At 43.9% G+C, this 26,678-nt stretch overlaps 1 protein-coding gene across 1 annotated transcript; it reads left to right on the plus strand.

Annotated features, from left to right (window-relative positions):
• Positions 1–25,470, plus strand: rab2a (RAB2A, member RAS oncogene family). The gene is made up of 8 exons (XM_063016881.1): positions 1–81; positions 8,235–8,306; positions 18,046–18,113; positions 20,994–21,076; positions 21,369–21,461; positions 22,276–22,387; positions 23,487–23,555; positions 24,261–25,470. The coding sequence occupies exons 1-8, from the start codon at positions 36–38 to the stop codon at positions 24,354–24,356; spliced, it is 639 nt and encodes a 212-aa protein (XP_062872951.1). The 5' UTR covers positions 1–35; the 3' UTR covers positions 24,357–25,470.
• Positions 25,471–26,678: the final 1,208 nt, after the last annotated feature.

Here is a 26,678-nt window from a genome sequence, read left to right on the forward strand (position 1 = left end):
ACATCACTAACTCAGACACACAAAACGGTGGAACCATGGCGTACGCTTATCTCTTCAAATACATCATAATCGGAGATACAGGTCAGATTTATTATTATTTACATGAATAGAATATAAATGTGATGAGTATTTTCTCTCTGTAGTGGAAGTGTTTGTTTATTAACATGATTTGTGTATTTCCGCTCTGTTGGACTGAATGACGTGGTGAAAGCGGTTGGGTGGCAGCAGCACTAACATTAGCTTCTTTTATTTTTATTATATTCTTCTATATTCTGGTATTTAATCAGCATTGCAATAATATTTGCAAATTGTGCATTTTTACAGCTTCATGTTGCCTGAATAGCGCCGTTTAGATTTAGAAGAATAACGCTTTGATCTGTATAACACAGTGTTCCGTACAGCTCTCTTTATCATCGAGCTTTATAATATTAACAGAGAATAAAAGGTTATTAAACACAGTTTATAAGCGGGTTAATCAGTTTTACTAATGTTAAAGACTGAATGTAATATTTAATGATAAACAGAGCGGTACGTCAGGTTCTTACCGGTAGCATTGTGCTAACAGAGAAATATTAATAAGAATCAGCTAAATTACCCAGTTTGTCTAATTACATCATAGCCAGAGCTTTAACTGTAACTTATATTTAACATAATGTTCAATTAAAACTAATTTGCCACAAAAATCGTGAAGAACTAAAATCTATTTTCTGTTTTCGTTGCCCAGCGTTACTTTACCCCACCCGTTTTCCGATTGAGGCCCCCCCCGCGCGTAATGATTGGCTAACTTTGCCGGCTCCTTTTGTCTGATTGGCGGAGTTCTTGCGAAAACGAGCTGTTAACCAATCAGTGTAGGAGACGGGTTTTTCAGAAAACAGGTGAAGAAAAAAAATATCGCTTTTTTCTCACCGCAAAGCTCGTTATTCTATAAGGCGTTTAGCAATAATGCACTTTACACTAACACAGTGTTTAAGATAATTGTAATAAGTTAAAATAGATAACTAATATAATGTTTAGTGTTATTTAATTACACAGTTGTGCTTTGCTAATGTAGCATTAGCCAGTTAGCTGAGAATGAAAATGGCGTTGAGTGAAAGCAGCTGTCAGTATTGTGTAACAAACATGGTGCAATATTATTATTATTGTATTAAAACATAAATCTCATAATATTCCACATTTATTCAGATGTTGATGTATTTAGTGGTTTTGGATGGATGTGACATTGTATTGTTTTGGCTGAAATGCTTCAGTAGGCCCGAACATCCTGAATCCTGCAGTAACACCCAGAACTATCAAATATAAATAATAATTATTATAATACACGATTATTATTAATAATTATCTTATTACATCTGTGTATTCGTGCTTCAGGATCTCCAGTAGTTCAGTTATGTGCTGATAAAGGCTGTACATACACAAAGCAAGTAAACAATCAACACAAAGCTGAAATCATATCTGATAAAAACATATTTGTTTAGAATAAAGAATAAATTTTTGATGATTTTCCACATGAATTGTGAATAAGAGAATATTTGTGATGGATGCTGGACTGGTTCTGTAAGTACAAACATCCTGATTACTGGAGGAACACCAGGATGATCAGATGTTTCAGCTTCACCTGCTTTAGTTCAGTTAGATGATGATGATAATAATGATGATGGACGAGAGCAGATTCAGACTCTAGATACACTGAGTAAATAAACAGGTTGGGGAAGCACCCCCCCCCAAGGCTGTAGCTTTTTTTAGTATAACATTACCACATCATGCTAACCCTTTAACTTAGTTCATGATGGTGCAGAAAAACAGAAAGAGCTTCTAAACCTGAAAAAACCCTCTGATAGACGTGATCTCATCTCATCTTTATCTCAGGTGGGTTTTGTACCTGCTGTTATAATTATGGTTATTGTTGAAGTTCTGGTTAGATGTGACAAGTGTGATTATTGGCTATTAGAGACGTGATTCTGACTCTCCTGTAGTAACCAAGCTGTGATTAAACAATTCTTAACTCCTCATGGTGATCCTGATGTTAATCCTTAACATCTTTGTTGGTGTAGGTTTTGGTTTCTGTAGATTATTATGGAATTATTTGGTGTTTTCTGGGTGATTTATTTTTTTATTCTGGTGTGTGATGTTCTCCTCTCCATCAAACACAAAGATCTTCTGTATATAAATAAATCAGCTTCACCGTAAACATGAAAAAACATCAACTCCTTCACAAAGACATACACAGTACACACACACACACACACACACACACACACACACACACACAGTACACACACACTACACACACACACACACACACACACACACACAGTACACACACACTACACACACACACACACAGTACACACACACACACACACACACACACACACACACACAGTACACACACACTACACACACACACACACACACACACACACACACACACAGTACACACACACTACACACACACACACACACACAGTACACACACACACACACACACACACACACACACAGTACACACACACACACAGTACACACACACACACACACACACACACACACACACACACACACACAGTACACACACACACACACACAGTACACACACACACACACACAGTACACACACACACACACAGTACACACAGTACACACACACACACACACACACACACACACAGTACACACACACACACACACAGTACACACAGTACACACACACACACACAGTACACACACACACACACAGTACACACACACACACACACACACAGTACACACACACACACACACAGTACACACACACACACACACACACAGTACACACACACAGTACACACACACACACACAGTACACACACACACACACAGTACACACACACACACACACACAGTACACACACACACACACAGTACACACACACACACACAGTACACACACACACACAGTACACACACACAGTACACACACACACACACACACACAGTGCACACACACACACACACACACACACACACACACACACACAGTACACACACACACACACACACACAGTACACACACACACACACACACACACACACACACACACAGTACACACACACACACACACACACACACACACACACACACAGTACACACACACAGTACACACACACACACACACACACACACACACAGTACACAGTACACACACACACACACAGTACACACACACACACACAGTACACACACACACACACACACACACAGTACACACACACACACACACACACACACACACAGTACACACACACACACACACACACACAGTACACACACACACACAGTACACACACACACACACACACACAGTACACACACACACACACACACACACACACACACAGTACACACACACACACACACACACACACACACACACAGTACACACACACACACACACACACACACACACACACAGTACACACACACACACACACACACAGTACACACACACACACACACACACAGTACACACACACACACAGTACATACACACACACACACACACACACACACACACACACAGTACACACACACACACACAGTACATACACACACACACACAGTACACACACAGTACACACACACACACACACACACACAGTACACACACACAGTACACACACACACACACACACACACACAGTACACACACACACACACAGTACACACACACACACAGTACACACACACACACACAGTACACACACACACAGTACACACACACAGTACACACACACAGTACACACACAGTACACACACACACACAGTACACACACACAGTACACACACACACACACACACACACACAGTACACACACACACACACAGTACACACACACAGTACACACACACACACACACACACACACACACACACACAGTACACACACACACACACACAGTACACACACACACACACACACAGTACACACACACAGTACACACACACACACACACACACACAGTACACACACACAGTACACACACACACACACACACACAGTACACACACACACACACACAGTACACACACACACTATATGGACAAAAGTATTGGGACGCCTTTTCTAATGACTGAATTCTCATGTTTCAGCCACAACAGTTACTAACTGGTGTAATAAATCAAATATAAAGAAAATTATATGCTTTGGACTGTGCAGCAACAGTTTAGGGAAGGTCCTTTCCAGTTTCTGCATGAGTAAGCTCTATAAAAACATGAAGAGAAGCTCCAGTGTCCTGCACAGAGCCCTGACCTCAGTCCCACTTACCAGCTCTGAACCGGAACATCGACTGATCAGTCAGTGCCCAGCCGTACAACATCAGGGAACAAATTCCCACACACACACTCCAAAGTCTTGTGAGAAGCTGAAAAGATCACACAGAGGTCACTTTGTATTAACAGCGTTTGTTTTTGAAACGTAATGTCTGACCAGCTCACATTCAGGCGTCCACATACATCTAGTGTAGAAATAATAAATGTACAGAAGCCATAAGTAAGTTTCTGTATAATTATTGATCAGTTGATGCTGAGCGGCTGATTTAGGATGATTTTATTCACCTGCTGATGATATAATTATTATTACATGTGAGTTTTAGGTTTTATGAGAATAAAACGCTGGAGAACATCAGGGTATGATCAGGATCAGAAGGATCTGTGATGTGTTGATTCTCAGTGAGAGCTGGTCTGGACTGAATGTGATCGAGCGGCTGCAGAATCACTGAAAATCTCCTGAATCCTGATTCAGCTGGAAATGTGCAGAGAGGAAATGATCCACTTCCTGTTTCACTCTGAAGAAAAATGTGACCCAGATCAGATCTGTGTGATGTTTTCATGACTGAACAAGGAAGATTTTAGAGTGTGTATGAAGGAATTTGTGCCCAAAAGGTCCATGTGCAGGCCACCGGAGTTCCTCCACACCGAACCAGGGCTCAATAATGCTGGAACAGGAAAGAGCCTTCCCCAAACTATTCTTTTATGTATTGTGTTTGTGTGTGTGTTTGTGTGTGTGTGTGTGTGTGTGTGTGTGTGTGTGTGTGTTGACTCTATAAAACCCTGTGAGAGTTCCTCGAGTTCCTGCTCACCTAGCAACCACTGTTGCTGTTGGAAACGCAAACACACTCTCTCTCATACACACTCACGCTCACCCAAACACACTCTCACACACACACACTCTCACACACACACTCTCACACACACACTCTCACACACACACACTCTCACACACACACTCTCACACACACACTCTCACACACACACTCAAACTCAAACTCAAAAGAAGCTTTATTGGCATGACAAATAAGGACATTCGTATTGCCATTGAACAGTTACATGTGCAAAAAATATAGAATAGAATAAAATATTAATAAAAACAGTGCAAAATAATAACAATAAAAAGTATAATATTTACAATAATGAGGTAGTAAAACAATCAGTTTGTGTGTGTGTGTATGAGTGTGTGTGTGTGTGTGTGTGCGTGTGTGTGTATGAGACATGGTCACCCACTGTCCCTCACCTGGTGGCAGGTGTAAGTATAGAGTGCTGCTAGTGTGCAGCTCTCTCTGTGCTCCCCCAGTAGGTGGGGCAGTTTGTCGGGGGCTGGGAGGGAGGTGAAGTTGGGGATGATGTTATTAAATTTAGGGAAGAATTGGGAGCGGACGTGGTGGTACTTGGTACACCGGGTGAGGAAGTGCAGCTCCGTCTCTACTGTACTGAGAGTGCAGTGCTGACACGACCTCTCCTCCCGGGGCAGCCAGGACCGGGTGTGTCGCCCCGTCTCCACGGCCAGGTCGTGTGCGCTCAGTCTGTACCTCGTCAGGGTGTTTCTTAATTTAGGGTCGGATACTGTGCTCAGATAATCTGCTGCACTGTAGTGTCTGTTTAGGGCCAAATAACAACAAATAACAACAAATAATAACAAATAATAAATAACTGCATTTTACTTTGAGATTTAGTTTCAGTTTCCCAATAATTCAGATATTTAGTTCTGAGTTTTTGTGTAATTTGGTTTATTCTAATTGGGTTTACAGATTTCTCTTGTTCCTGAGTCTTTATTGTGTTAGTGTGTGTTAGTGGTGTGTCTGTGTGTGTTATTACAGTGTCTGTGTGTGTTAGTGGTGTGTCGGCGTGTGTTAGTGGTGTATCTGTGTGTGTTAGTGGTGTATCTGTGTGTGTTAGTGGTGTATGGGTGTGTGTTAGTGGTGTATCTGTGTGTGTTAGTGGTGTATCTGTGTGTGTTAGTGGTGTATCGGTGTGTGTTAGTGGTGTATGGGTGTGTGTTAGTGGTGTATCTGTGTGTGTTATTGTTGTATCTGTATGTGTGTTAGTGGTGTATCTGTGTGTGTTAGTGGTGTGTCGGCGTGTGTTATTACAGTGTCTGTGTGTGTTAGTGGTGTGTCTGTGTGTGTTAGTGGTGTATCTGTGTGTGTTAGTGGTGTGTCTGTGTATGTTAGTGGTGTATCTGTGTGTGTTAGTGGTGTGTCTGTGTGTGTTATTGTTGTATCTGTGTGTGTGTTAGTGGTGTATCTGTGTGTGTTAGTGGTGTGTTGGCGTGTGTTATTACAGTGTCTGTGTGTTAGTGGTGTATCTGTGTGTGTTAGTGGTGTATCTGTGTGTGTTAGTGGTGTGTCTGTGTGTGTTAGTGGTGTGTCTGTGTATGTTAGTGGTGTATCTGTGTGTGTTAGTGGTGTGTCTGTGTGTGTTATTGTTGTATCTGTGTGTGTGTTAGTGGTGTATCTGTGTGTGTTAGTGGTGTGTTGGCGTGTGTTATTACAGTGTCTGTGTGTTAGTGGTGTATCTGTGTGTGTTAGTGGTGTATCTGTGTGTGTTAGTGGTGTGTCTGCGTGTGTTAGTGGTGTATCTGTGTGTGTTAGTGGTGTATCTGTGTGCGTTAGTGGTGTATCTGTGTGCGTTAGTGATGTATCTGTGTGTGTTAGTGGTGTATCTGTGTGTGTTAGTGGTGTATCTGTGTGTGTTAGTGGTGTATCTGTGTGTGTTAGTGGTGTATCTGTGTGTGTTATTGGTGTATCTGTGTGTGTTAGTGGTGTATCTGTGTGTGTTAGTGGTGTATGGGTGTGTGTTAGTGGTGTATCTGTGTGTGTTAGTGGTGTATCTGTGTGCGTTAGTGGTGTATCTGTGTGTGTTAGTGATGTATCTGTGTGTGTTAGTTGTGTATCTGTGTGTGTTATTGGTGTATCTGTGTGTGTTAGTGGTGTATCTGTGTGTGTTAGTGGTGTATCTGTGTGTGTTAGTGATGTATCTGTGTGTGTTAGTGGTGTATCTGTGTGTGTTAGTGGTGTATGGGTGTGTGTTAGTGGTGTATCTGTGTGTTAGTGGTGTATGGGTGTGTGTTAGTGGTGTATCTGTGTGTGTTAGTGGTATATGGGTGTGTGTTAGTGGTGTATCTGTGTGTGTTAGTGGTGTATGGGTGTGTGTTAGTGGTGTATGGGTGTGTGTTATTGGTGTATCTGTGTGTGTTAGTGGTGTATCTGTGTGTGTTAGTGGTGTATCTGTGTGTGTTAGTGGTGTATCGGTGTGTGTTATTGGTGTATCGGTGTGTGTTAGTGGTGTATCGGTGTGTGTTAGTGGTGTATCGGTGTGTGTTAGTGGTGTATCTGTGTGTGTTAGTGGTGTATCTGTGTGTTAGTGGTGTATGGGTGTGTGTTAGTGGTGTATGGGTGTGTGTTAGTGGTGTATCGGTGTGTTATTGGTGTATCTGTGTGTGTTAGTGGTGTATCTGTGTGTGTTAGTGGTGTATCTGTGTGTGTTAGTGGTGTGTCTGCGTGTGTTATTACAGTGTCTGTGTTTGTTAGTGGTGTATCTGTGTGTGTTAGTGGTGTATGGGTGTGTGTTAGTGGTGTATCTGTGTGTGTTATTGGTGTATCTGTGTGTGTTAGTGGTGTATCTGTGTGTGTTAGTGGTGTATGGGTGTGTGTTAGTGGTGTATCTGTGGGTATACAAGTATTGACTGTAGCTCACCTGTAGGTCTGTCATTACAGTGATGAGGAGGTGCTGAATGAACCCACACAATATAGAATTATAATTTATTAAATGTAACGTGATAAATGAAACATAATTACTTGTGCAGCTTTGATCAGAATTTGTTTGATCCAGGACGCAGTGGGTGCAGGAGCCACGTGTTCCTCTGACAGGTGTACAGTGAATCTCTTTGATCTCTTTGATCTGTGATGTGTGTTTGCAGGGGTCGGAAAGTCCTGCCTGTTATTACAATTCACAGATAAACGATTTCAACCCGTCCACGACCTCACCATCGGTAAGATCATACTCCTCTAAACTCCTCTATTACTCCTCTCTCTATTACTCCTCTCTTACTCCTCTCTTACTCCTCTGTTACTCCTCTGTTACTCCTCTCTTACTCCTCTCTAACTCCTCTATTACTCCTCTGTTACTCCTCTAAACTCCTCTCTAACTCCTCTCTAACTCCTCTGTTACTCCTCTATTACTCCTCTGTTACTCCTCTCTTACTCCTCTCTTACTCCTCTGTTACTCCTCTCTTACTCCTCTCTTACTCCTCTGTTACTCCTCTCTTACTCCTCTGTTACTCCTCTCTAACTCCTCTGTTACTCCTCTGTTACTCCTCTCTTACTCCTCTCTAACTCCTCTGTTACTCCTCTCTTACTCCTCTCTAACTCCTCTGTTACTCCTCTCTTACTCCTCTCTAACTCCTCTGTTACTCCTCTGTTACTCCTCTGTTACTCCTCTATTACTCCTCTCTAACTCCTCTGTTACTCCTCTATTACTCCTCTGTTACTCCTCTAAACTCCTCTCTAACTCCTCTGTTACTCCTCTATTACTCCTCTGTTACTCCTCTAAACTCCTCTCTAACTCCTCTGTTACTCCTCTGTTACTCCTCTATTACTCCTCTATTACTCCTCTCTAACTCCTCTCTAACTCCTCTGTTACTCCTCTATTACTCCTCTGTTACTCCTCTAAACTCCTCTCTAACTCCTCTGTTACTCCTCTATTACTCCTCTATTACTCCTCTCTAACTCCTCTCTAACTCCTCTCTAACTCCTCTGTTACTCCTCTATTACTCCTCTGTTACTCCTCTAAACTCCTCTCTAACTCCTCTGTTACTCCTCTAAACTCCTCTCTAACTCCTCTGTTACTCCTCTGTTACTCCTCTCTTACTCCTCTCTTACTCCTCTCTAACTCCTCTCTAACTCCTCTCTAACTCCTCTGTTACTCCTCTATTACTCCTCTGTTACTCCTCTCTAACTCCTCTGTTACTCCTCTATTACTCCTCTGTTACTTCTCTAAACTCCTCTCTAACTCCTCTCTTACTCCTCTCTAACTCCTCTCTTACTCCTCTGTTACTCCTCTATTACTCCTCTAAACTCCTCTCTTACTCCTCTCTTACTCCTCTGTTACTCCTCTCTTACTCCTCTAAACTCCTCTCTTACTCCTCTCTAACTCCTCTGTTACTCCTCTGTTACTCCTCTGTTACTCCTCTAAACTCCTCTCTTACTCCTCTCTAACTCCTCTGTTACTCCTCTCTTACTCCTCTAAACTCCTCTCTTACTCCTCTCTAACTCCTCTGTTACTCCTCTGTTACTCCTCTCTTACTCCTCTAAACTCCTCTCTTACTCCTCTCTAACTCCTCTGTTACTCCTCTCTTACTCCTCTAAACTCCTCTCTTACTCCTCTCTAACTCCTCTGTTACTCCTCTAAACTCCTCTCTTACTCCTCTCTAACTCCTCTGTTACTCCTCTGTTACTCCTCTAAACTCCTCTCTTACTCCTCTCTTACTCCTCTCTAACTCCTCTGTTACTCCTCTAAACTCCTCTCTTACTCCTCTCTAACTCCTCTGTTACTCCTCTGTTACTCCTCTAAACTCCTCTCTTACTTCTCTCTTACTCCTCTCTAACTCCTCTGTTGCTCCTCTGTTGCTCCTCTGTTACTCCTCTGTTACTCCTCTCTTACTCCTCTCTAACTCCTCTGTTGCTCCTCTGTTACTCCTCTGTTACTCCTCTGTTACTCCTCTAAACTCCTCTCTTACTCCTCTCTAACTCCTCTCTAACTCCTCTGTTACTCCTCTCTTACTCCTCTCTTACTCCTCTGTTACTCCTCCGTTACTCCTCTAAACTCCTCTCTAACTCCTCTGTTACTCCTCTGTTACTCCTCTGTTACTCCTCTGTTGCTCCTCTGTTACTCCTCTGTTACTCCTCTAAACTCCTCTCTTACTCCTCTCTAACTCCTCTGTTACTCCTCTGTTGCTCCTCTAAACTCCTCTCTTACTCCTCTGTTACTCCTCTAAACTCCTCTCTTACTCCTCTATTACTCCTCTCTAACTCCTCTGTTACTCCTCTGTTACTCCTCTGTTACTCCTCTGTTACTCCTCTAAACTCCTCTGTTACTCCTCTGTTACTCCTCTAAACTCCTCTCTTACTCCTCTGTTACTCCTCTCTTACTCCTCTCTTACTCCTCTCTAACTCCTCTGTTACTCCTCTCTTACTCCTCTCTAACTCCTCTGTTACTCCTCTCTTACTCCTCTCTAACTCCTCTGTTACTCCTCTGTTACTCCTCTGTTACTCCTCTGTTACTCCTCTCTTACTCCTCTCTAACTCCTCTGTTACTCCTCTCTTACTCCTCTCTAACTCCTCTGTTACTCCTCTCTTACTCCTCTCTAACTCCTCTGTTACTCCTCTCTTACTCCTCTCTAACTCCTCTGTTACTCCTCTGTTACTCCTCTAAACTCCTCTCTTACTCCTCTCTAACTCCTCTGTTGCTCCTCTGTTACTCCTCTAAACTCCTCTCTTACTCCTCTGTTACTCCTCTGTTACTCCTCTGTTACTCCTCTGTTACTCCTCTAAACTCCTCTCTTACTCCTCTCTAACTCCTCTGTTACTCCTCTGTTACTCTTCTATTACTCCTCTCTTACTCCTCTCTAACTCCTCTCTAACTCCTCTGTTACTTCTCTATTGCTCCTCTGTTACTCCTCTCTTACTCCTCTAAACTCCTCTCTAACTCCTCTGTTACTCCTCTGTTGCTCCTCTGTTACTTCTCTGTTGCTCCTCTGTTACTCCTCTGTTACTCCTCTAAACTCCTCTCTTACTCCTCTCTAACTCCTCTGTTACTCCTCTGTTACTCCTCTAAACTCCTCTCTTACTCCTCTCTAACTCCTCTCTAACTCCTCTGTTACTCCTCTGTTACTCTTCTATTACTCCTCTCTTACTCCTCTCTTACTCCTCTCTTACTCCTCTCTAAACTCCTCTCTTACTCCTCTGTTACTCCTCTCTTACTCCTCTCTTACTCCTCTCTTACTCCTCTGTTACTTCTCTGTTACTCCTCTGTTACTCCTCTGTTACTCCTCTCTTACTCCTCTATTACTCCTCTATTACTCCTCTCTTACTCTTCTGTTACTCCTCTCTTACTCCTCTCTTACTCCTCTCTTACTCCTCTCTAAACTAGTTTCTTACTTCTCTCTTACTCCTCTCTAAACTCCTCTCTTACTCCTGTTACTCCTCTGTTACTCCTGTTACTCCTCTCTTACTCCTCTGTTACTCCTCTATTACTCCTCTATTACTCCTCTGTTACTCTTCTATTACTCCTCTCTTACTCCTCTGTTACTCCTCTGTTACTCCTCTCTTACTCTTCTGTTACTCCTCTATTACGCCTCTCTTACTTCTCTGTTACTCCTGTTACTCCTGTTACTCCTCTAAACTCCTCTCTTACTCCTCTCTTACTCCTCTGTTACTCCTCTGTTACTCCTCTGTTACTCCTCTATTACTCCTCTGTTACTCTTCTATTACTCCTCTCTTACTCCTCTGTTACTCCTCTGTTACTCCTCTCTTACTCTTCTGTTACTCCTCTATTACTCCTCTCTTACTTCTCTGTTACTCCTGTTACTCCTCTAAACTCCCCTCTTACTCCTCTATTACTCCTCTCTTACTCCTCTCTTACTCCTCCAAACTCCTCTCTTACTCCTCTGTTACTCCTCTGTTACTCCTCTAAACTCCTCTCTAACTCCTCTCTAACTCCTCTGTTACTCCTCTCTTACTCCTCTAAACTCCTCTCTAACTCCTCTGTTACTCCTCTGTTGCTCCTCTGTTACTCCTCTCTTACTCCTCTCTTACTCCTCTCTAACTCCTCTCTAACTCCTCTGTTACTCCTCTTTTACTCCTCTGTTGCTCCTCTGTTACTCCTCTCTAACTCCTCTCTAACTCCTCTGTTGCTCCTCTCTTACTCCTCTCTTACTCCTCTCTTACTCCTCTCTTACTCCTCTATTACTCCTCTCTTACTCCTCTATTACTCTTCTGTTACTCCTCTCTTACTCCTCTCTTACTCCTCTATTACTCCTCTATTACTCCTCTCTTACTCCTCTATTACTCTTCTGTTACTCCTCTATTACTCCTCTCTAAACTCGTTTCTTACTTCTCTCTTACTCCTCTCTAAACTCCTCTCTTACTCCTGTTACTCCTCTCTTACTCCTCTCTTACTCCTCTGTTACTCCTCTCTTATTCCTCTATTACTCCTCTGTTACTCTTCTATTACTCCTCTCTTACTCCTCTCTTACTCCTCTGTTACTCCTCTGTTACTCCTCTGTTACTCTTCTATTACTCCTCTCTTACTCCTCTCTTACTCCTCTCTTACTCCTCTGTTACTCCTCTCTTACTCTTCTGTTACTCCTCTATTACTCCTCTGTTACTCCTCTCTTACTCCTCTGTTACTCCTCTCTTACTCCTCTATTACTCCTCTGTTACTCCTTTGTTACTCTTCTATTACTCCTCTCTTACTCCTCTGTTACTCCTCTCTTACTCCTCTAAACTCCTCTCTTACTCCTCTCTTACTCCTCTGTTACTCCTCTCTTACTCCTCTATTACTCCTCTGTTACTCCTTTGTTACTCTTCTATTACTCCTCTCTTACTCCTCTGTTACTCCTCTCTTACTCCTCTCTTACTCCTCTGTTACTCCTTTGTTACTCTTCTATTACTCCTCTCTTACTCCTCTGTTACTCCTCTCTTACTTCTCTGTTACTCCTGTTACTCCTCTAAACTCCCCTCTTACTCCTCTTACTCCTCTAAACTCCTCTAAACTCCTCTATTACTCCTCTCTTACTCCTCTAAACTCCTCTCTTACTCCTCTCTTACTCCTCTAAACTCCTCTCTTACTCCTCTCTTACTCCTCTCTTACTCCTCTAAACTTTTCTCTTACTCCTCTCTTGCTCCTCTCTTACTCTACTCCTCTCTTACTCCTCTAAACTCCCTTCTTACTCCTCTATTACTCCTCTATTACTCCTCTGTTACTCCTCTATTACTCCTCTAAACTTTTCTCTTACTCCTCTCTTACTCCTCTATTACTCCTCTCTTACTCCTCTATTACTCTTCTGTTACTCCTCTATTACGCCTCTCTTACTCCTCTATTACTCTTCTGTTACTCCTCTATTACTCCTCTCTTACTCCTCTCTAAACTCCTCTCTTACTCCTGTTACTCCTCTCTTACTCCTCTCTTACTCCTCTATTACTCCTCTATTACTCCTCTGTTACTCTTCTATTACTCCTCTCTTACTCCTCTCTTACTCCTCTTTTACTCCTCTGTTACTCTTCTATTACTCCTCTCTTACTCCTCTGTTACTCCTCTGTTACTCCTCTCTTACTCTTCTGTTACTCCTCTATTACTCCTCTCTTACTCCTCTAAACTCCTCTCTTACTCCTCTCTTACTCCTCTAAACTCCTCTATTACTCCTCTCTTACTCCTCTAAACTTTTCTCTTACTCCTCTCTTGCTCCTCTCTTACTCCTCTCTTACTCCTCTCTTACTCTACTCCTCTCTTACTCCTCTAAACTCCCTTCTTACTCCTCTATTACTCCTCTATTACTCCTCTGTTACTCCTCTGTTACTCCTCTATTACTCCTCTAAACTTTTCTCTTACTCCTCTCTTACTCCTCTATTACTCCTCTCTTACTCCTCTATTACTCTTCTGTTACTCCTCTATTACTCCTCTCTTACTCCTCTATTACTCTTCTGTTACTCCTCTATTACTCCTCTCTTACTCCTCTCTAAACTCCTCTCTTACTCCTGTTACTCCTCTCTTACTCCTCTCTTACTCCTCTATTACTCCTCTATTACTCCTCTGTTACTCTTCTATTACTCCTCTCTTACTCCTCTCTTACTCCTCTGTTACTCCTCTTTTACTCTTCTATTACTCCTCTCTTACTCCTCTGTTACTCCTCTGTTACTCCTCTCTTACTCTTCTGTTACTCCTCTATTACTCCTCTCTTACTCCTCTGTTACTCCTCTGTTACTCTTCTATTACTCCTCTCTTACTCCTCTGTTACTCCTCTGTTACTCCTCTCTTACTCTTCTGTTACTCCTCTATTACTCCTCTCTTACTCCTCTGTTACTCCTCTCTTACTCTTCTATTACTCCTCTCTTACTCCTCTGTTACTCCTCTCTTACTCCTCTCTTACTCCTCTATTACTCCTCTATTACTCCTCTGTTACTCTTCTATTACTCCTCTCTTACTCCTCTGTTACTCCTCTGTTACTCCTCTCTTACTCTTCTGTTACTCCTCTATTACTCCTCTCTTACTTCTCTGTTACTCCTGTTACTCCTCTAAACTCCCCTCTTACTCCTCTATTACTCCTCTCTTACTCCTCTCTTACTCCTCCAAACTCCTCTCTTACTCCTCTGTTACTCCTCTGTTACTCCTCTAAACTCCTCTCTAACTCCTCTCTAACTCCTCTGTTACTCCTCTCTTACTCCTCTAAACTCCTCTCTAACTCCTCTGTTACTCCTCTGTTGCTCCTCTGTTACTCCTCTCTTACTCCTCTCTTACTCCTCTCTAACTCCTCTCTAACTCCTCTGTTACTCCTCTTTTACTCCTCTGTTGCTCCTCTGTTACTCCTCTCTAACTCCTCTCTAACTCCTCTGTTGCTCCTCTCTTACTCCTCTCTTACTCCTCTCTTACTCCTCTCTTACTCCTCTATTACTCCTCTCTTACTCCTCTATTACTCTTCTGTTACTCCTCTCTTACTCCTCTCTTACTCCTCTATTACTCCTCTATTACTCCTCTCTTACTCCTCTATTACTCTTCTGTTACTCCTCTATTACTCCTCTCTAAACTCGTTTCTTACTTCTCTCTTACTCCTCTCTAAACTCCTCTCTTACTCCTGTTACTCCTCTCTTACTCCTCTCTTACTCCTCTGTTACTCCTCTCTTATTCCTCTATTACTCCTCTGTTACTCTTCTATTACTCCTCTCTTACTCCTCTCTTACTCCTCTGTTACTCCTCTGTTACTCCTCTCTTACTCTTCTATTACTCCTCTCTTACTCCTCTCTTACTCCTCTCTTACTCCTCTGTTACTCCTCTCTTACTCTTCTGTTACTCCTCTATTACTCCTCTGTTACTCCTCTCTTACTCCTCTGTTACTCCTCTCTTACTCCTCTATTACTCCTCTGTTACTCCTTTGTTACTCTTCTATTACTCCTCTCTTACTCCTCTGTTACTCCTCTCTTACTCCTCTAAACTCCTCTCTTACTCCTCTCTTACTCCTCTGTTACTCCTCTCTTACTCCTCTATTACTCCTCTGTTACTCCTTTGTTACTCTTCTATTACTCCTCTCTTACTCCTCTGTTACTCCTCTCTTACTCCTCTCTTACTCCTCTGTTACTCCTTTGTTACTCTTCTATTACTCCTCTCTTACTCCTCTGTTACTCCTCTCTTACTTCTCTGTTACTCCTGTTACTCCTCTAAACTCCCCTCTTACTCCTCTTACTCCTCTAAACTCCTCTAAACTCCTCTATTACTCCTCTCTTACTCCTCTAAACTCCTCTCTTACTCCTCTCTTACTCCTCTAAACTCCTCTCTTACTCCTCTCTTACTCCTCTCTTACTCCTCTAAACTTTTCTCTTACTCCTCTCTTGCTCCTCTCTTACTCTACTCCTCTCTTACTCCTCTAAACTCCCTTCTTACTCCTCTATTACTCCTCTATTACTCCTCTGTTACTCCTCTATTACTCCTCTAAACTTTTCTCTTACTCCTCTCTTACTCCTCTATTACTCCTCTCTTACTCCTCTATTACTCCTCTATTACTCCTCTATTACTCCTCTGTTACTCTTCTATTACTCCTCTCTTACTCCTCTCTTACTCCTCTTTTACTCCTCTGTTACTCTTCTATTACTCCTCTCTTACTCCTCTGTTACTCCTCTGTTACTCCTCTGTTACTCCTCTCTTACTCTTCTGTTACTCCTCTATTACTCCTCTCTTACTCCTCTAAACTCCTCTCTTACTCCTCTCTTACTCCTCTAAACTCCTCTATTACTCCTCTCTTACTCCTCTAAACTTTTCTCTTACTCCTCTCTTGCTCCTCTCTTACTCCTCTCTTACTCCTCTCTTACTCTACTCCTCTCTTACTCCTCTAAACTCCCTTCTTACTCCTCTATTACTCCTCTATTACTCCTCTGTTACTCCTCTGTTACTCCTCTATTACTCCTCTAAACTTTTCTCTTACTCCTCTCTTACTCCTCTATTACTCCTCTCTTACTCCTCTATTACTCTTCTGTTACTCCTCTATTACTCCTCTCTTACTCCTCTATTACTCTTCTGTTACTCCTCTATTACTCCTCTCTTACTCCTCTCTAAACTCCTCTCTTACTCCTGTTACTCCTCTCTTACTCCTCTCTTACTCCTCTATTACTCCTCTATTACTCCTCTGTTACTCTTCTATTACTCCTCTCTTACTCCTCTCTTACTCCTCTGTTACTCCTCTTTTACTCTTCTATTACTCCTCTCTTACTCCTCTGTTACTCCTCTGTTACTCCTCTCTTACTCTTCTGTTACTCCTCTATTACTCCTCTCTTACTCCTCTGTTACTCCTCTGTTACTCTTCTATTACTCCTCTCTTACTCCTCTGTTACTCCTCTGTTACTCCTCTCTTACTCTTCTGTTACTCCTCTATTACTCCTCTCTTACTCCTCTGTTACTCCTCTCTTACTCTTCTATTACTCCTCTCTTACTCCTCTGTTACTCCTCTCTTACTCCTCTCTTACTCCTCTATTACTCCTCTGTTACTCCTCTCTTACTTCTCTGTTACTCCTGTTACTCCTCTAAACTCCCCTCTTACTCCTCTCTTACTCCTCTAAACTCCTCTAAACTCCTCTAAACTCCTCTAAACTCCTCTATTACTCCTCTCTTACTCCTCTAAACTCCTCTCTTACTCCTCTCTTACTCCTCTAAACTCCTCTCTTACTCCTCTCTTACTCCTCTAAACTTTTCTCTTACTCCTCTCTTGCTCCTCTCTTACTCCTCTCTTACTCCTCTCTTACTCCTCTTTTACTCCTCTCTTACTCCTCTGTTACTCCTCTTTATTCCTCTCTTACTCCCTTCTTACTCCTCTATTACTCCTCTATTACTCCTCTCTTACTCCTCTAAACTTTTCTCTTACTCCTCTCTTACTCCTCTGTTACTCCTCTATTACTCCTCTATTACTCCCCTTTATTCCTCTCTTACTCCTCTCTTGCTCCTCTGTTACTCCTCTATTACTCCTCTATTACTCCCCTTTATTCCTCTCTTACTCCTCTTTTACTCCTCTCTTACTCCTCTATTACTCCTCTGTTACTCCTCTGTTACTCCCCTTTATTCCTCTCTTTCTCCTCTCTACGCATTACGTGTCTCCGCTCCTCATTTTCTCCTGATTAATTGTGATTGTATCAGTAACCCGACCCCCCAGTGGAGCTGTTCTGTATGTCAGTGGTCCCCAACCACTGGGCCGTGGACCGGTACCGGTCTGTGGGTCTTTTACTACTTGGCCACACAGAAAGAACAGTTATACTATAATAAATCCTCCCGCCCCTGCTGGTCCATGAAATAATATCTTATATAAAAACGGTCCGTGGTGCAAATCAGCTTGGGGAGCGCTGCTTTATCTGTAAGCTCTGCTGCTGTTTTTCCCTCCTCAGGCTGAAGGCGGGTGTTTTGTGCTCCTGGTGTATGTTGAGTGTCATTGCAGGATTTTGGTTAGATGAGGTGTGTGTGTGTGTGTGTGTGTGCAGGTGTAGAATTTGGAGCGCGGATGATCACTATAGATGGGAAACAGATCAAACTTCAGATTTGGGACACGGTAAGAGTTTATTTATTTATGATATTTCATTTCTATTCACTATTAAACTAATCTATTTATCCAGTGTTGTGTGTTTCTGCTGCTCTTATCTCACTGTAAATATGACCAAATTTTTAAGACACCCCTTCTAATACTGAAATCATGTCCTTTAGCTACAACAGCAGGGAATTGGATATGACTAAATTGGCAGGAAATTGAAGTAAATACAAAATAAAAAGTTTAATGTTCACATTTTTCCCCTCAAATGTACTTAGACAGCACACAGATCCAGGTCCGTAATGAGCAGCTCCTGATAAAACTCCCTAAATATAATGAGGAGGAACCTTTAGTGATGCGGTGTTCAGGTAGTTACTGGCTGAAATCTTCATCTGGTGGTGTTTAGGTGCTCTCAGTATTTGGGGGAGTGCAGGGGTGATACTGGGGTGTAGCTGCATGTGCTTGTTGGGACCAGCAGGGGGAGCCACAGAATTATAAATAACAAGAGCACTGCTGTTAAAGTTCTGGCTTTATCTATACTGAGTTTATATTTAATTTGTATGTGCCAGTTTCGATGGAGCCTGATGAAGAGATTAAATCAGAGGGTTTTTTTTGGGGGGGGGGGGGGGTGTAATGGTAACACTGCAGAGTTTACAGATGAGGTGATTGTAACTGTGGAGATTCTTTATTAGAACAAGAACTTAAAACAACCTGAGCTGATGGTTTCTGTTTCGTACTCATCCAGGATCAACCAACCACCAAACCAACCAAATCAATTACCTAATTAACCCCCCACCCAATCAACCAGACACCCCCCCCAACCAACCAATTAACCAGTTAGTTAGATAGATACTTTATTGATTCTGAAAAAAAATTATTTAATTAACCAACCATTCACCTAGCCAATCAACCAGCCACCATCCCAACTCCCAAATTAATCAAAACCAATCAACCAACCATCTACTTAATCAACCAGCCAATCAACTACCCAATCAACCACTCAACCAGCCTCTCTTCCAACTAATTAACCACCTAATCAACCAACCAGCCACCCAGTGAGTTCTCTAACCCGGACTCAGACTGGTGTTAGGTTTATCTTCAGTACCAGTGTGTGTATTTGGACTCCTCCAGTGAAGCTGTGTTCAGTCTGTTTGAGCTCCAGAAGCTCATGATGAGATTTATAACCACACGTCACTGCTGGTTTATCGATGCTAATTCATGGATGAGGGTTTGATATGATGTCATACGCCTAACCCAGGGGGGTTAATAAGACAGTCCCAAATCTCCCAGTAAGCATTCCCAGTTGAGAAGTGTTTTTTTAATGTCTGACGTCAGTATCATGTGGACGGCAGAGTTAGTGATGTGAGGTGTCTGAGGTCTGGATTTGAAGGTGGTTGGGTGTGTTGGAGCGGTGGTGGTGTGGGTGGGGGGTGGAGATTTTGGGAGCAGTAACAGGAGAAATCTGCATTTCTGGCCTGACTCTAACCTCTCACTGGGGCAGATGGTGAACATAAAAGTACCATTCATCATTTATTCACAATGGCCTCCATTAACTCTAATGTTAACAGCTGCCCCCGGGGGGAGGGGCCCCGAGCGTGTGTGTGTGTGTGTGTGTGTGTGTTGGGGGGGGGTGTTTATAGAATTAAAATGGGTCTGCACTCTCCAGCCCCCCGGGGGGGGGTGCACTCACGGCCCACGCTGCTGCAGGGGCCATTTTACACCGTCACAAAGATCCTGTTGAACGGCTGATTGCTCAGCCATCTTACTGCAGAGAGGTGCATTATGGGACGGAGGCTGCACACTGGGGTTATTCTGTGTGTGCCGTGCTGGTCTGGATGGAGGGTAGAGTCGCCCCCCCCCACAGAGGATCAGATCAAATTAACCTACATCAACACCACATTCAGACTCCACAACATCAGACGGCTTCACAGTAAAAACTCCACACGAGTTTCTGCAGCCGCTCCTGTTCTGTGACTGAACGACTGCAAGTGTTTTATTGTGGATTTCCTTTAAAAAAATCTGCAGCTTGTGACTTCTCTGTGTCCATATAAAAATGAGCTGGTTTGACACAAGTTGTTGGAAAGTCTGTGGAACAGTGGTCTCTTTTCTAAGGGAGAAAAAACAACAGTTTTAGTGTCTCTGTGATTATTCCGGGTGATCAGATGCATTTCAAAGACCGATAAAAACAGAACCAGCACGAATAAACCCCGCTGGGTGCAGTCAAACAAGCCATATTTATATGGACACAGAGAAGTCAGTAGCACAGAGACGTCAGAGGTCAGCAGAGGCCGCACTCGCTCCAGTGATGAGGATCCCTGTTTCAGCCACTGTCCCTCCCCCTACAGGCACAGCCGATCGTGTGTTTGTGTGGGTGCTTGGCCGGCTGATAATAGAATTGAGACTGGAGCTGAAGAGCTCCCAATCTCAGCACTGGTGGTCCCCCTGAGTACTGCTACCCCCCCCCCCCATCATATTTTTGTTCAGTTCTTCATCTCATTATAAAGAAGCTGCAGCTGGTTTGATTTCCTGTCTGATGAAATGATGAGTTCAAGGGTTTTGGTTCTGCTGGCGTCTCTTCTCTGAGCTGATTGGTTCATTTTGTCCCCCTGGTTGTGCAGAATTTTAAGACACTTCAGGTCGTATCAACATGAACCTCAGTGATGCTGCAACAGCGACTCCTGCTGTCCGCCTGAGGCACTGACACGAGCAGCGTGATAATTCAGTCAGACCAGCGCGGTCCTGTATACGAATCCCTCACTGACGGCTGTAACGCTGCCTCCGCGGGTCAACGTGTGTGTGAGGAAGCCTGTGCTAGCCTCCTCTCTGAGAGCGTACAGCAGGTTCTCAGCGGGATGAAGGACCCTTGATGAGATGATCCATGTGGTTTGTGTTTCTGTGCTTCAGGCTGGACAGGAATCGTTCCGCTCCATCACCAGATCTTACTACAGAGGAGCTGCAGGAGCGCTGCTCGTCTACGATATCACCAGGTAAACGTCTGCACCATCCTCATCCTCATATACCTGATGCAGTTAGATATATCTAGTTCTCCTACAGACTGATGTGACCCTCCTATTGTACCCGAGTTTGGGACCTGCGCTTAAGGCACACACTGTACACATCAGTACTCAGTAGTGTTACTGTTATATACTCTAGTCATTATAGTAGGGTGTGATTTGGGACGCAGCCTCTTTTTTTTGGGGGGGGGGGGGGGGGGGGTGTTTACATGCTCTGTGTGTATGAATGATGCTGACTGTGTGTTGTTGTGTTGCTGGTGTGCAGAAGGGACACCTTTAATCACCTGACCACCTGGTTAGAAGACGCTCGTCAACATTCCAACTCCAACATGGTCATCATGCTGATCGGAAACAAGAGGTAACAAACATCAATCTCACTCCACCACTCCACGAGACCATAGGTTGTCAAGATATCAATCTGGGTCATTTTAAGGTTTAAGGACTCCCCTGAACCACAGTGAGGGTCATTATTTACAAATGAATGAAACATGACACTTTAACATATCTACATTTATTACTGATTATTATTCAAGTAATTGAGGATTAAGACCCTTCCTAAGGGGCCCAACAGTGGCAGCTTGACCAGGGTGGGGCTCGAACCTGCAAACCTTCTGATTACTACTCCAGTACTTTGAGTGCTGAGCTACTGCTGTCCCCTGACACAGTGGTGAATCTACCTAGGAGTGACTACATTCCCCCAGTTGCAGCGCTCTGGTGGTTCAGCAGACTGACACGCCGAGAGTTCCAGCTTCTGTGTTTGAGTCTCAGCGGCCGGCGCTCCTGGTCATTGGTGTGTGGCTAGAGTTTCTCTTCACTGCTGCTGCTGAAACAGCGACACCTGCTGTCTGACCGAGGCACCAACACAAGTGCTGGAGGAAGCCTGTTAAGAATCATCAGGTTGGAGGGATGCACAATGCTAGTCTGCAGCTCTCCTGCACCAGTGTGGGCTGGAGCAAGCAGTGGAGGGACTGTAATAGGGAACTGGACATGATTAAATGAGGAGTAGCATGATGTAAACAAAAATCCAGACTTAATCTAAATTTCTGATCCACGTGACCTCAGTCTACAGACCACAGCAGAATTCACTCCACAATATTCATTCCCAGCACTCCCAGTGCTCCCAGTGTCGAAGCTCCCAGTTGTAAATCCAGCTGTGTTGTGTTTGTGATCAGTGATCTGGAGTCGAGGCGAGAGGTGAAGAAGGAGGAAGGAGAAGCTTTCGCTCGGGAACACGGACTCATCTTCATGGAGACCTCAGCTAAAACTGCATCCAACGTAGAAGAGGTAACACACACACACACACACACACACACATGCACGCCAACCACACACACACACCTCCCAAAAACACGGAAATACCCCCCCACACACACACACACACCTCTAGCGCTTCACAAAATCATGTAATCACACACACACACACACACACACACACACACACACACACGCCTCAGACTTTGAGGTGCTGACCATGCTCGGGGGAGATGATCTCCAGACAGAGAGGAAGCAGCTCGTTGTGCTCTGTGGGGGGTCAAGAGGGTCTGTAAGGAAACGTAGGTGGTCATTTGTGATGCCTCTTCTCACCCCCTCGTACCCCCCCCCCCCCCCCCACACCTCCTCCTCTCCTGTATGATTAATTATTCTCATTAGTGTGGTGAGTCCTACTGAACCCTCCCTACACCCCCCCCCCCCACCATCACCACCACCGTGCTCCTGTCTCCTGTTTAATACTCATCAGTATTCATGTATTCACACACACACACACACACACACACACGTCAGATCATGTGCTCGTCTTCATAACCTTCTCCTCAGGCTGATCTGCGCTAATTAATTTCTCATTAATTCTTTTCTGGTTATCAGACCAAGGTCACGGTGAGTCCAGAGCTTACTCTAGAACAGGGCAGAGCGGGTGTGGACTACTGCTGAAAGACATGATTGATAGAAGAATCTGATCATTATGAATGTGTTTAATATTCTCGTTAATAATCAGTATTGGTTTGCAGTAGTTTTAGTGTCTTGTACCTCCATTAGGGGGCGCAGTCCTTCATGCCTGGTCAGTTCTATTTCAGAAACTGTCCATCTACAGAGACCCTGACCAGTTTAACGTCCTGTTTAATGTGCAGGAAATCTTTAATAAATCAGTGAGAGAATGTTTTATTATTGTTTTATTATGAATGATGATGTGAATCGTCACTCTGGAGGAACCGGAGCTGCACTCATCTGTATCAGAAATGATGGTCTGATGATCAGAAGGTGCCAAAACTTTTTACTGTATCTAGTACTGTGACCATCTGTGAGGGTTCAGGATCACGGCGGGTTCATGTTAAGAGATTGGATGTTGTGTATCTGATTTTAAGTGGACGTTCTCTGTGTCGTGCAGGCCTTTATTAACACAGCTAAGGAGATCTACGAGAAGATCCAGGAGGGCGTGTTCGACATCAACAACGAGGTACAGAACTCAAAATAAAGAACTGAATGTGGCTGTAGATCAGGAGAAGCTTCCACTCGTCTGATTCTATGTGACATTATCAGATTATTATTAATCAGACCCTCTCAGTTCAAACAAACAGACGGATTAATGGGGTCAGAGTTTCCTGTAGAACGTTTCTGTGCTGTAGAACCTCGGTTCCTTGCACACAGCTGAGAGTGACGGTGTTCCATCACGTGTGTGTGTGTGTGTGTGTGTGTGTGTGTGTGTGTGTGTGTGTGTGTGTGTGTGTGTGTGTGTGTGTGTGTGTGTGAAAGCACCACAGAACTGAAGGAGATGTGCAGCTGGTGTGTAGATGCTGCGCTGCTTCATGTAAGAATAAACGCTGATAGATTAGAGACACTGAGGGAAGAGAAGAAACAGAATCAGAGCGCAGACGCAGCCGTGCAGACGCAGACGCAGCAGTACAGTATAGAATAGAAAGACCTTTATTTGTCATATATACCTGTGCACGTGTACAGTACGACAGTTCTTTCTTCACATATCCCAGATTGTTTGGAAGCTGGGGTCAGAGTGCAGGGTCAGTGGGGGGGCATTTATTTTTTCACACCTCTGTATATAGAGTTGTATATGATCTGTACCTGATCTGTGTGAGTTAGAGCTGTGTTGTGTGGGGTATGAGTACGGTGTACGCCGTGATGCTGACTGTATTTGTTGTTGTTTCAGGCGAACGGCATTAAGATCGGACCGCAGCACGCTGCCACCAACGCCACACTGACCAGTGGACAGGGGGGGCAGCAGGCCGGAGGAGGCTGCTGCTGAATCACCACTTCTGCCCTCTTCTTTTACCCCCCCGTCCCCCTCCTCCGGTCCACTCTTACCCCCCCGACCCTCCTCTTTATTCTTTATGTTTGTACTGGACTGGTCACGCTCACTAATCTTTTTCTGAACTTCTGGATCCACTTTAATCGTTATTAGATATTTAATGAAGCTGATGAGAGCGGCTCGGCTCCCGAGAACCTCCTGCAGCTCCATGACTGACTGACTGACTCGGGGGCGAGCTGCAGGAGGTTCGGGAGGGACCGGTCGGCTCCTCGTTAGGCCCGAACGAACCCACGCTGGTGATTAGCCCGTCATGTTTGTGTTTTTTTGTTTTGGTTTTTTTGTGCCCTGTTTTGACTTTGAGCTGAACTGTATTAAACACTACAAAGTCACGTCTAGTATTTTAATCGGTCTGTGTGGGCGGAGCCTGTGATAATGAGTGGGCGTGGAGTGTTTCGGGCGGGGCCGCCGTGAGACACGCGGCGGATACGGAAGTGAAGAAATGAGAAATCAGAACTGTTTTAAATCTGTATTTATCATCGACACTCTGTATATATCGATCTCATTTCTTGCTTTGATGTAGCAGCTAGAATAAAATTTGGACTTTGGATTCTATACTGTAACTGTAGAGCTTCGGAATGCGACAGTATTGCTACATGAACCGCTTCAGCGCCGTTTTTAGCTTTTACTGCGTGCATTCTTTTACGTTCCTGCTTTCCCTCGGCCTCCCGCGGCGCTTCTCTCTCGTGTATAGTAACTGCCTCTCCATCCATTGTGTACCTGTTTTAATGCCAAATTTGTGTTTTCCTGCGTTTAACCCGCCGCTCTCGGAACCGGACCGCCCGCCCGTCGTCCGCCTTAAACCATTTCAGAACGTCAGACTGGTTTCGGTCCTGTGGTGCATGTGAGACCTTAAAAAACCTCCACGTGTACAGGAAGCGTTTCCTCTCAGCCTGTCCGGCACGGCGTCCGGTTCTGACGGGTGACCGTTTCGTCCATTGTGTACGAGGGGGGTGTGTGGTGAACAGCCAAACTGAAGTAACGTTGTGACCCTCGACTTTATTTGCTGTGTTTATCAAATGAAATGCTATCACAATAAAACATGATAAACTCCTCACGTCTGCTGTGTGTGTGTGTGTGTGTGTGTGTGTGTGTGTGTGTGTGTGTTGGGGGGGTACAGAATGAATAAAAAACACTGTATTATTGCAGTTGTACTATCAGCCAGTCGGGCGTCTACATGCAGACATGATTGGCTGTGTCTGAGGAGGGGTGGGTGACTGAGGCCCTGTGATGGATTGGAGTCCTGTTTTTGTGGTTCACTGTTTGTTGTTTTTATGTTGTTTGAAAGATCATTAAGCACCACTCACACCAAGGTTTTATAAAAGCTAAAGAGCTTCTGACCTTGTCACCGCACCTCAGAGCTCTTTTTAGCTCATTTATTACAACATTTTTCATTCGAGCACTTGGGTGGTGCAGCAGCCTGATCCAGCGGTGCCTGGGTCATGTCTGAGTGAAAGAAAAGTTGAATAGAGAATCATTTTTTTTAAGTGGGTGCATCCAAATTGAGGCAATGCTAAAAGAGCACTTGTGGAGGAGCTGAATCAGGATGCTCTGTAAGAACTCACAACGTACAGAATCTGAAGGAACTGCTGGTAACGTTTTGGTACCAGATACCAGAGGAACCCTCCAGAGGTCTCGGAGTAGTTCATGTGTCGGTGGGTGCTCCTAAAGATCAAACCCTCTTTCCTGAAGCAGTTCATCACTGACACTACTTGCTTCATGATTCAGTGTATTAATAAATGACTGCTGGTACTGCAGGTCTACACACAGTAGCGTCTCTGTGTGGGTTTCCTTCAGGACTCCAGTTTCCTTCCATCTTCCAAATGTATGCAGAAGGTGGGTTGGCTGCTCTCAAATACAGTTCCTGTAATGGATTGACATCATGTTGTATTTACACCTTGTGCTCATGAGGAAGTGGCATGTAAAAAGAAAGAAATAAAAGAGATAAAATGAGATGTGGGGAGGCACAGCTGAAAGCGTAGGTGTCACACACCAGTCCAGAGTCCTGGGAATCCTGGTTCTAATCCGGCCTCCAGGGTGTAACCAGTTTAATTACACCCAGTTATTAATTACATCTGGTTAACTGGGAAATGATGTTTTTTTCACACTGAATTAAAAGTAATTTATGGTTCTTCAGGATGTCTCAATTCATTCATATATTTGCTGTCTGTTTTCACCACCGCGTCATCCTGGTCAGGGTCACAGTGGGTCTGGTTCACTGGGTGAAAGGCAAGAGACACCCCAGACAGATCGCCAGTCCAT

Source organism: Trichomycterus rosablanca, chromosome 20 (genome assembly GCF_030014385.1).
Source record: "Trichomycterus rosablanca isolate fTriRos1 chromosome 20, fTriRos1.hap1, whole genome shotgun sequence".
Lineage (NCBI taxonomy): Eukaryota > Metazoa > Chordata > Actinopteri > Siluriformes > Trichomycteridae > Trichomycterus > Trichomycterus rosablanca.

Bases quoted from the DNA above. Each gene is read 5' to 3' on its own strand.
- rab2a (XM_063016881.1), top strand. From the start codon at position 36: ATGGCGTACGCTTATCTCTTCAAATACATCATAATCGGAGATACAG. The intron at 18,114-20,993 runs GTAAGAGTTTAT...TCTGTGCTTCAG, and splicing joins AACTTCAGATTTGGGACACG to GCTGGACAGGAATCGTTCCG. The intron at 21,077-21,368 runs GTAAACGTCTGC...GCTGGTGTGCAG, and splicing joins CTCGTCTACGATATCACCAG to AAGGGACACCTTTAATCACC.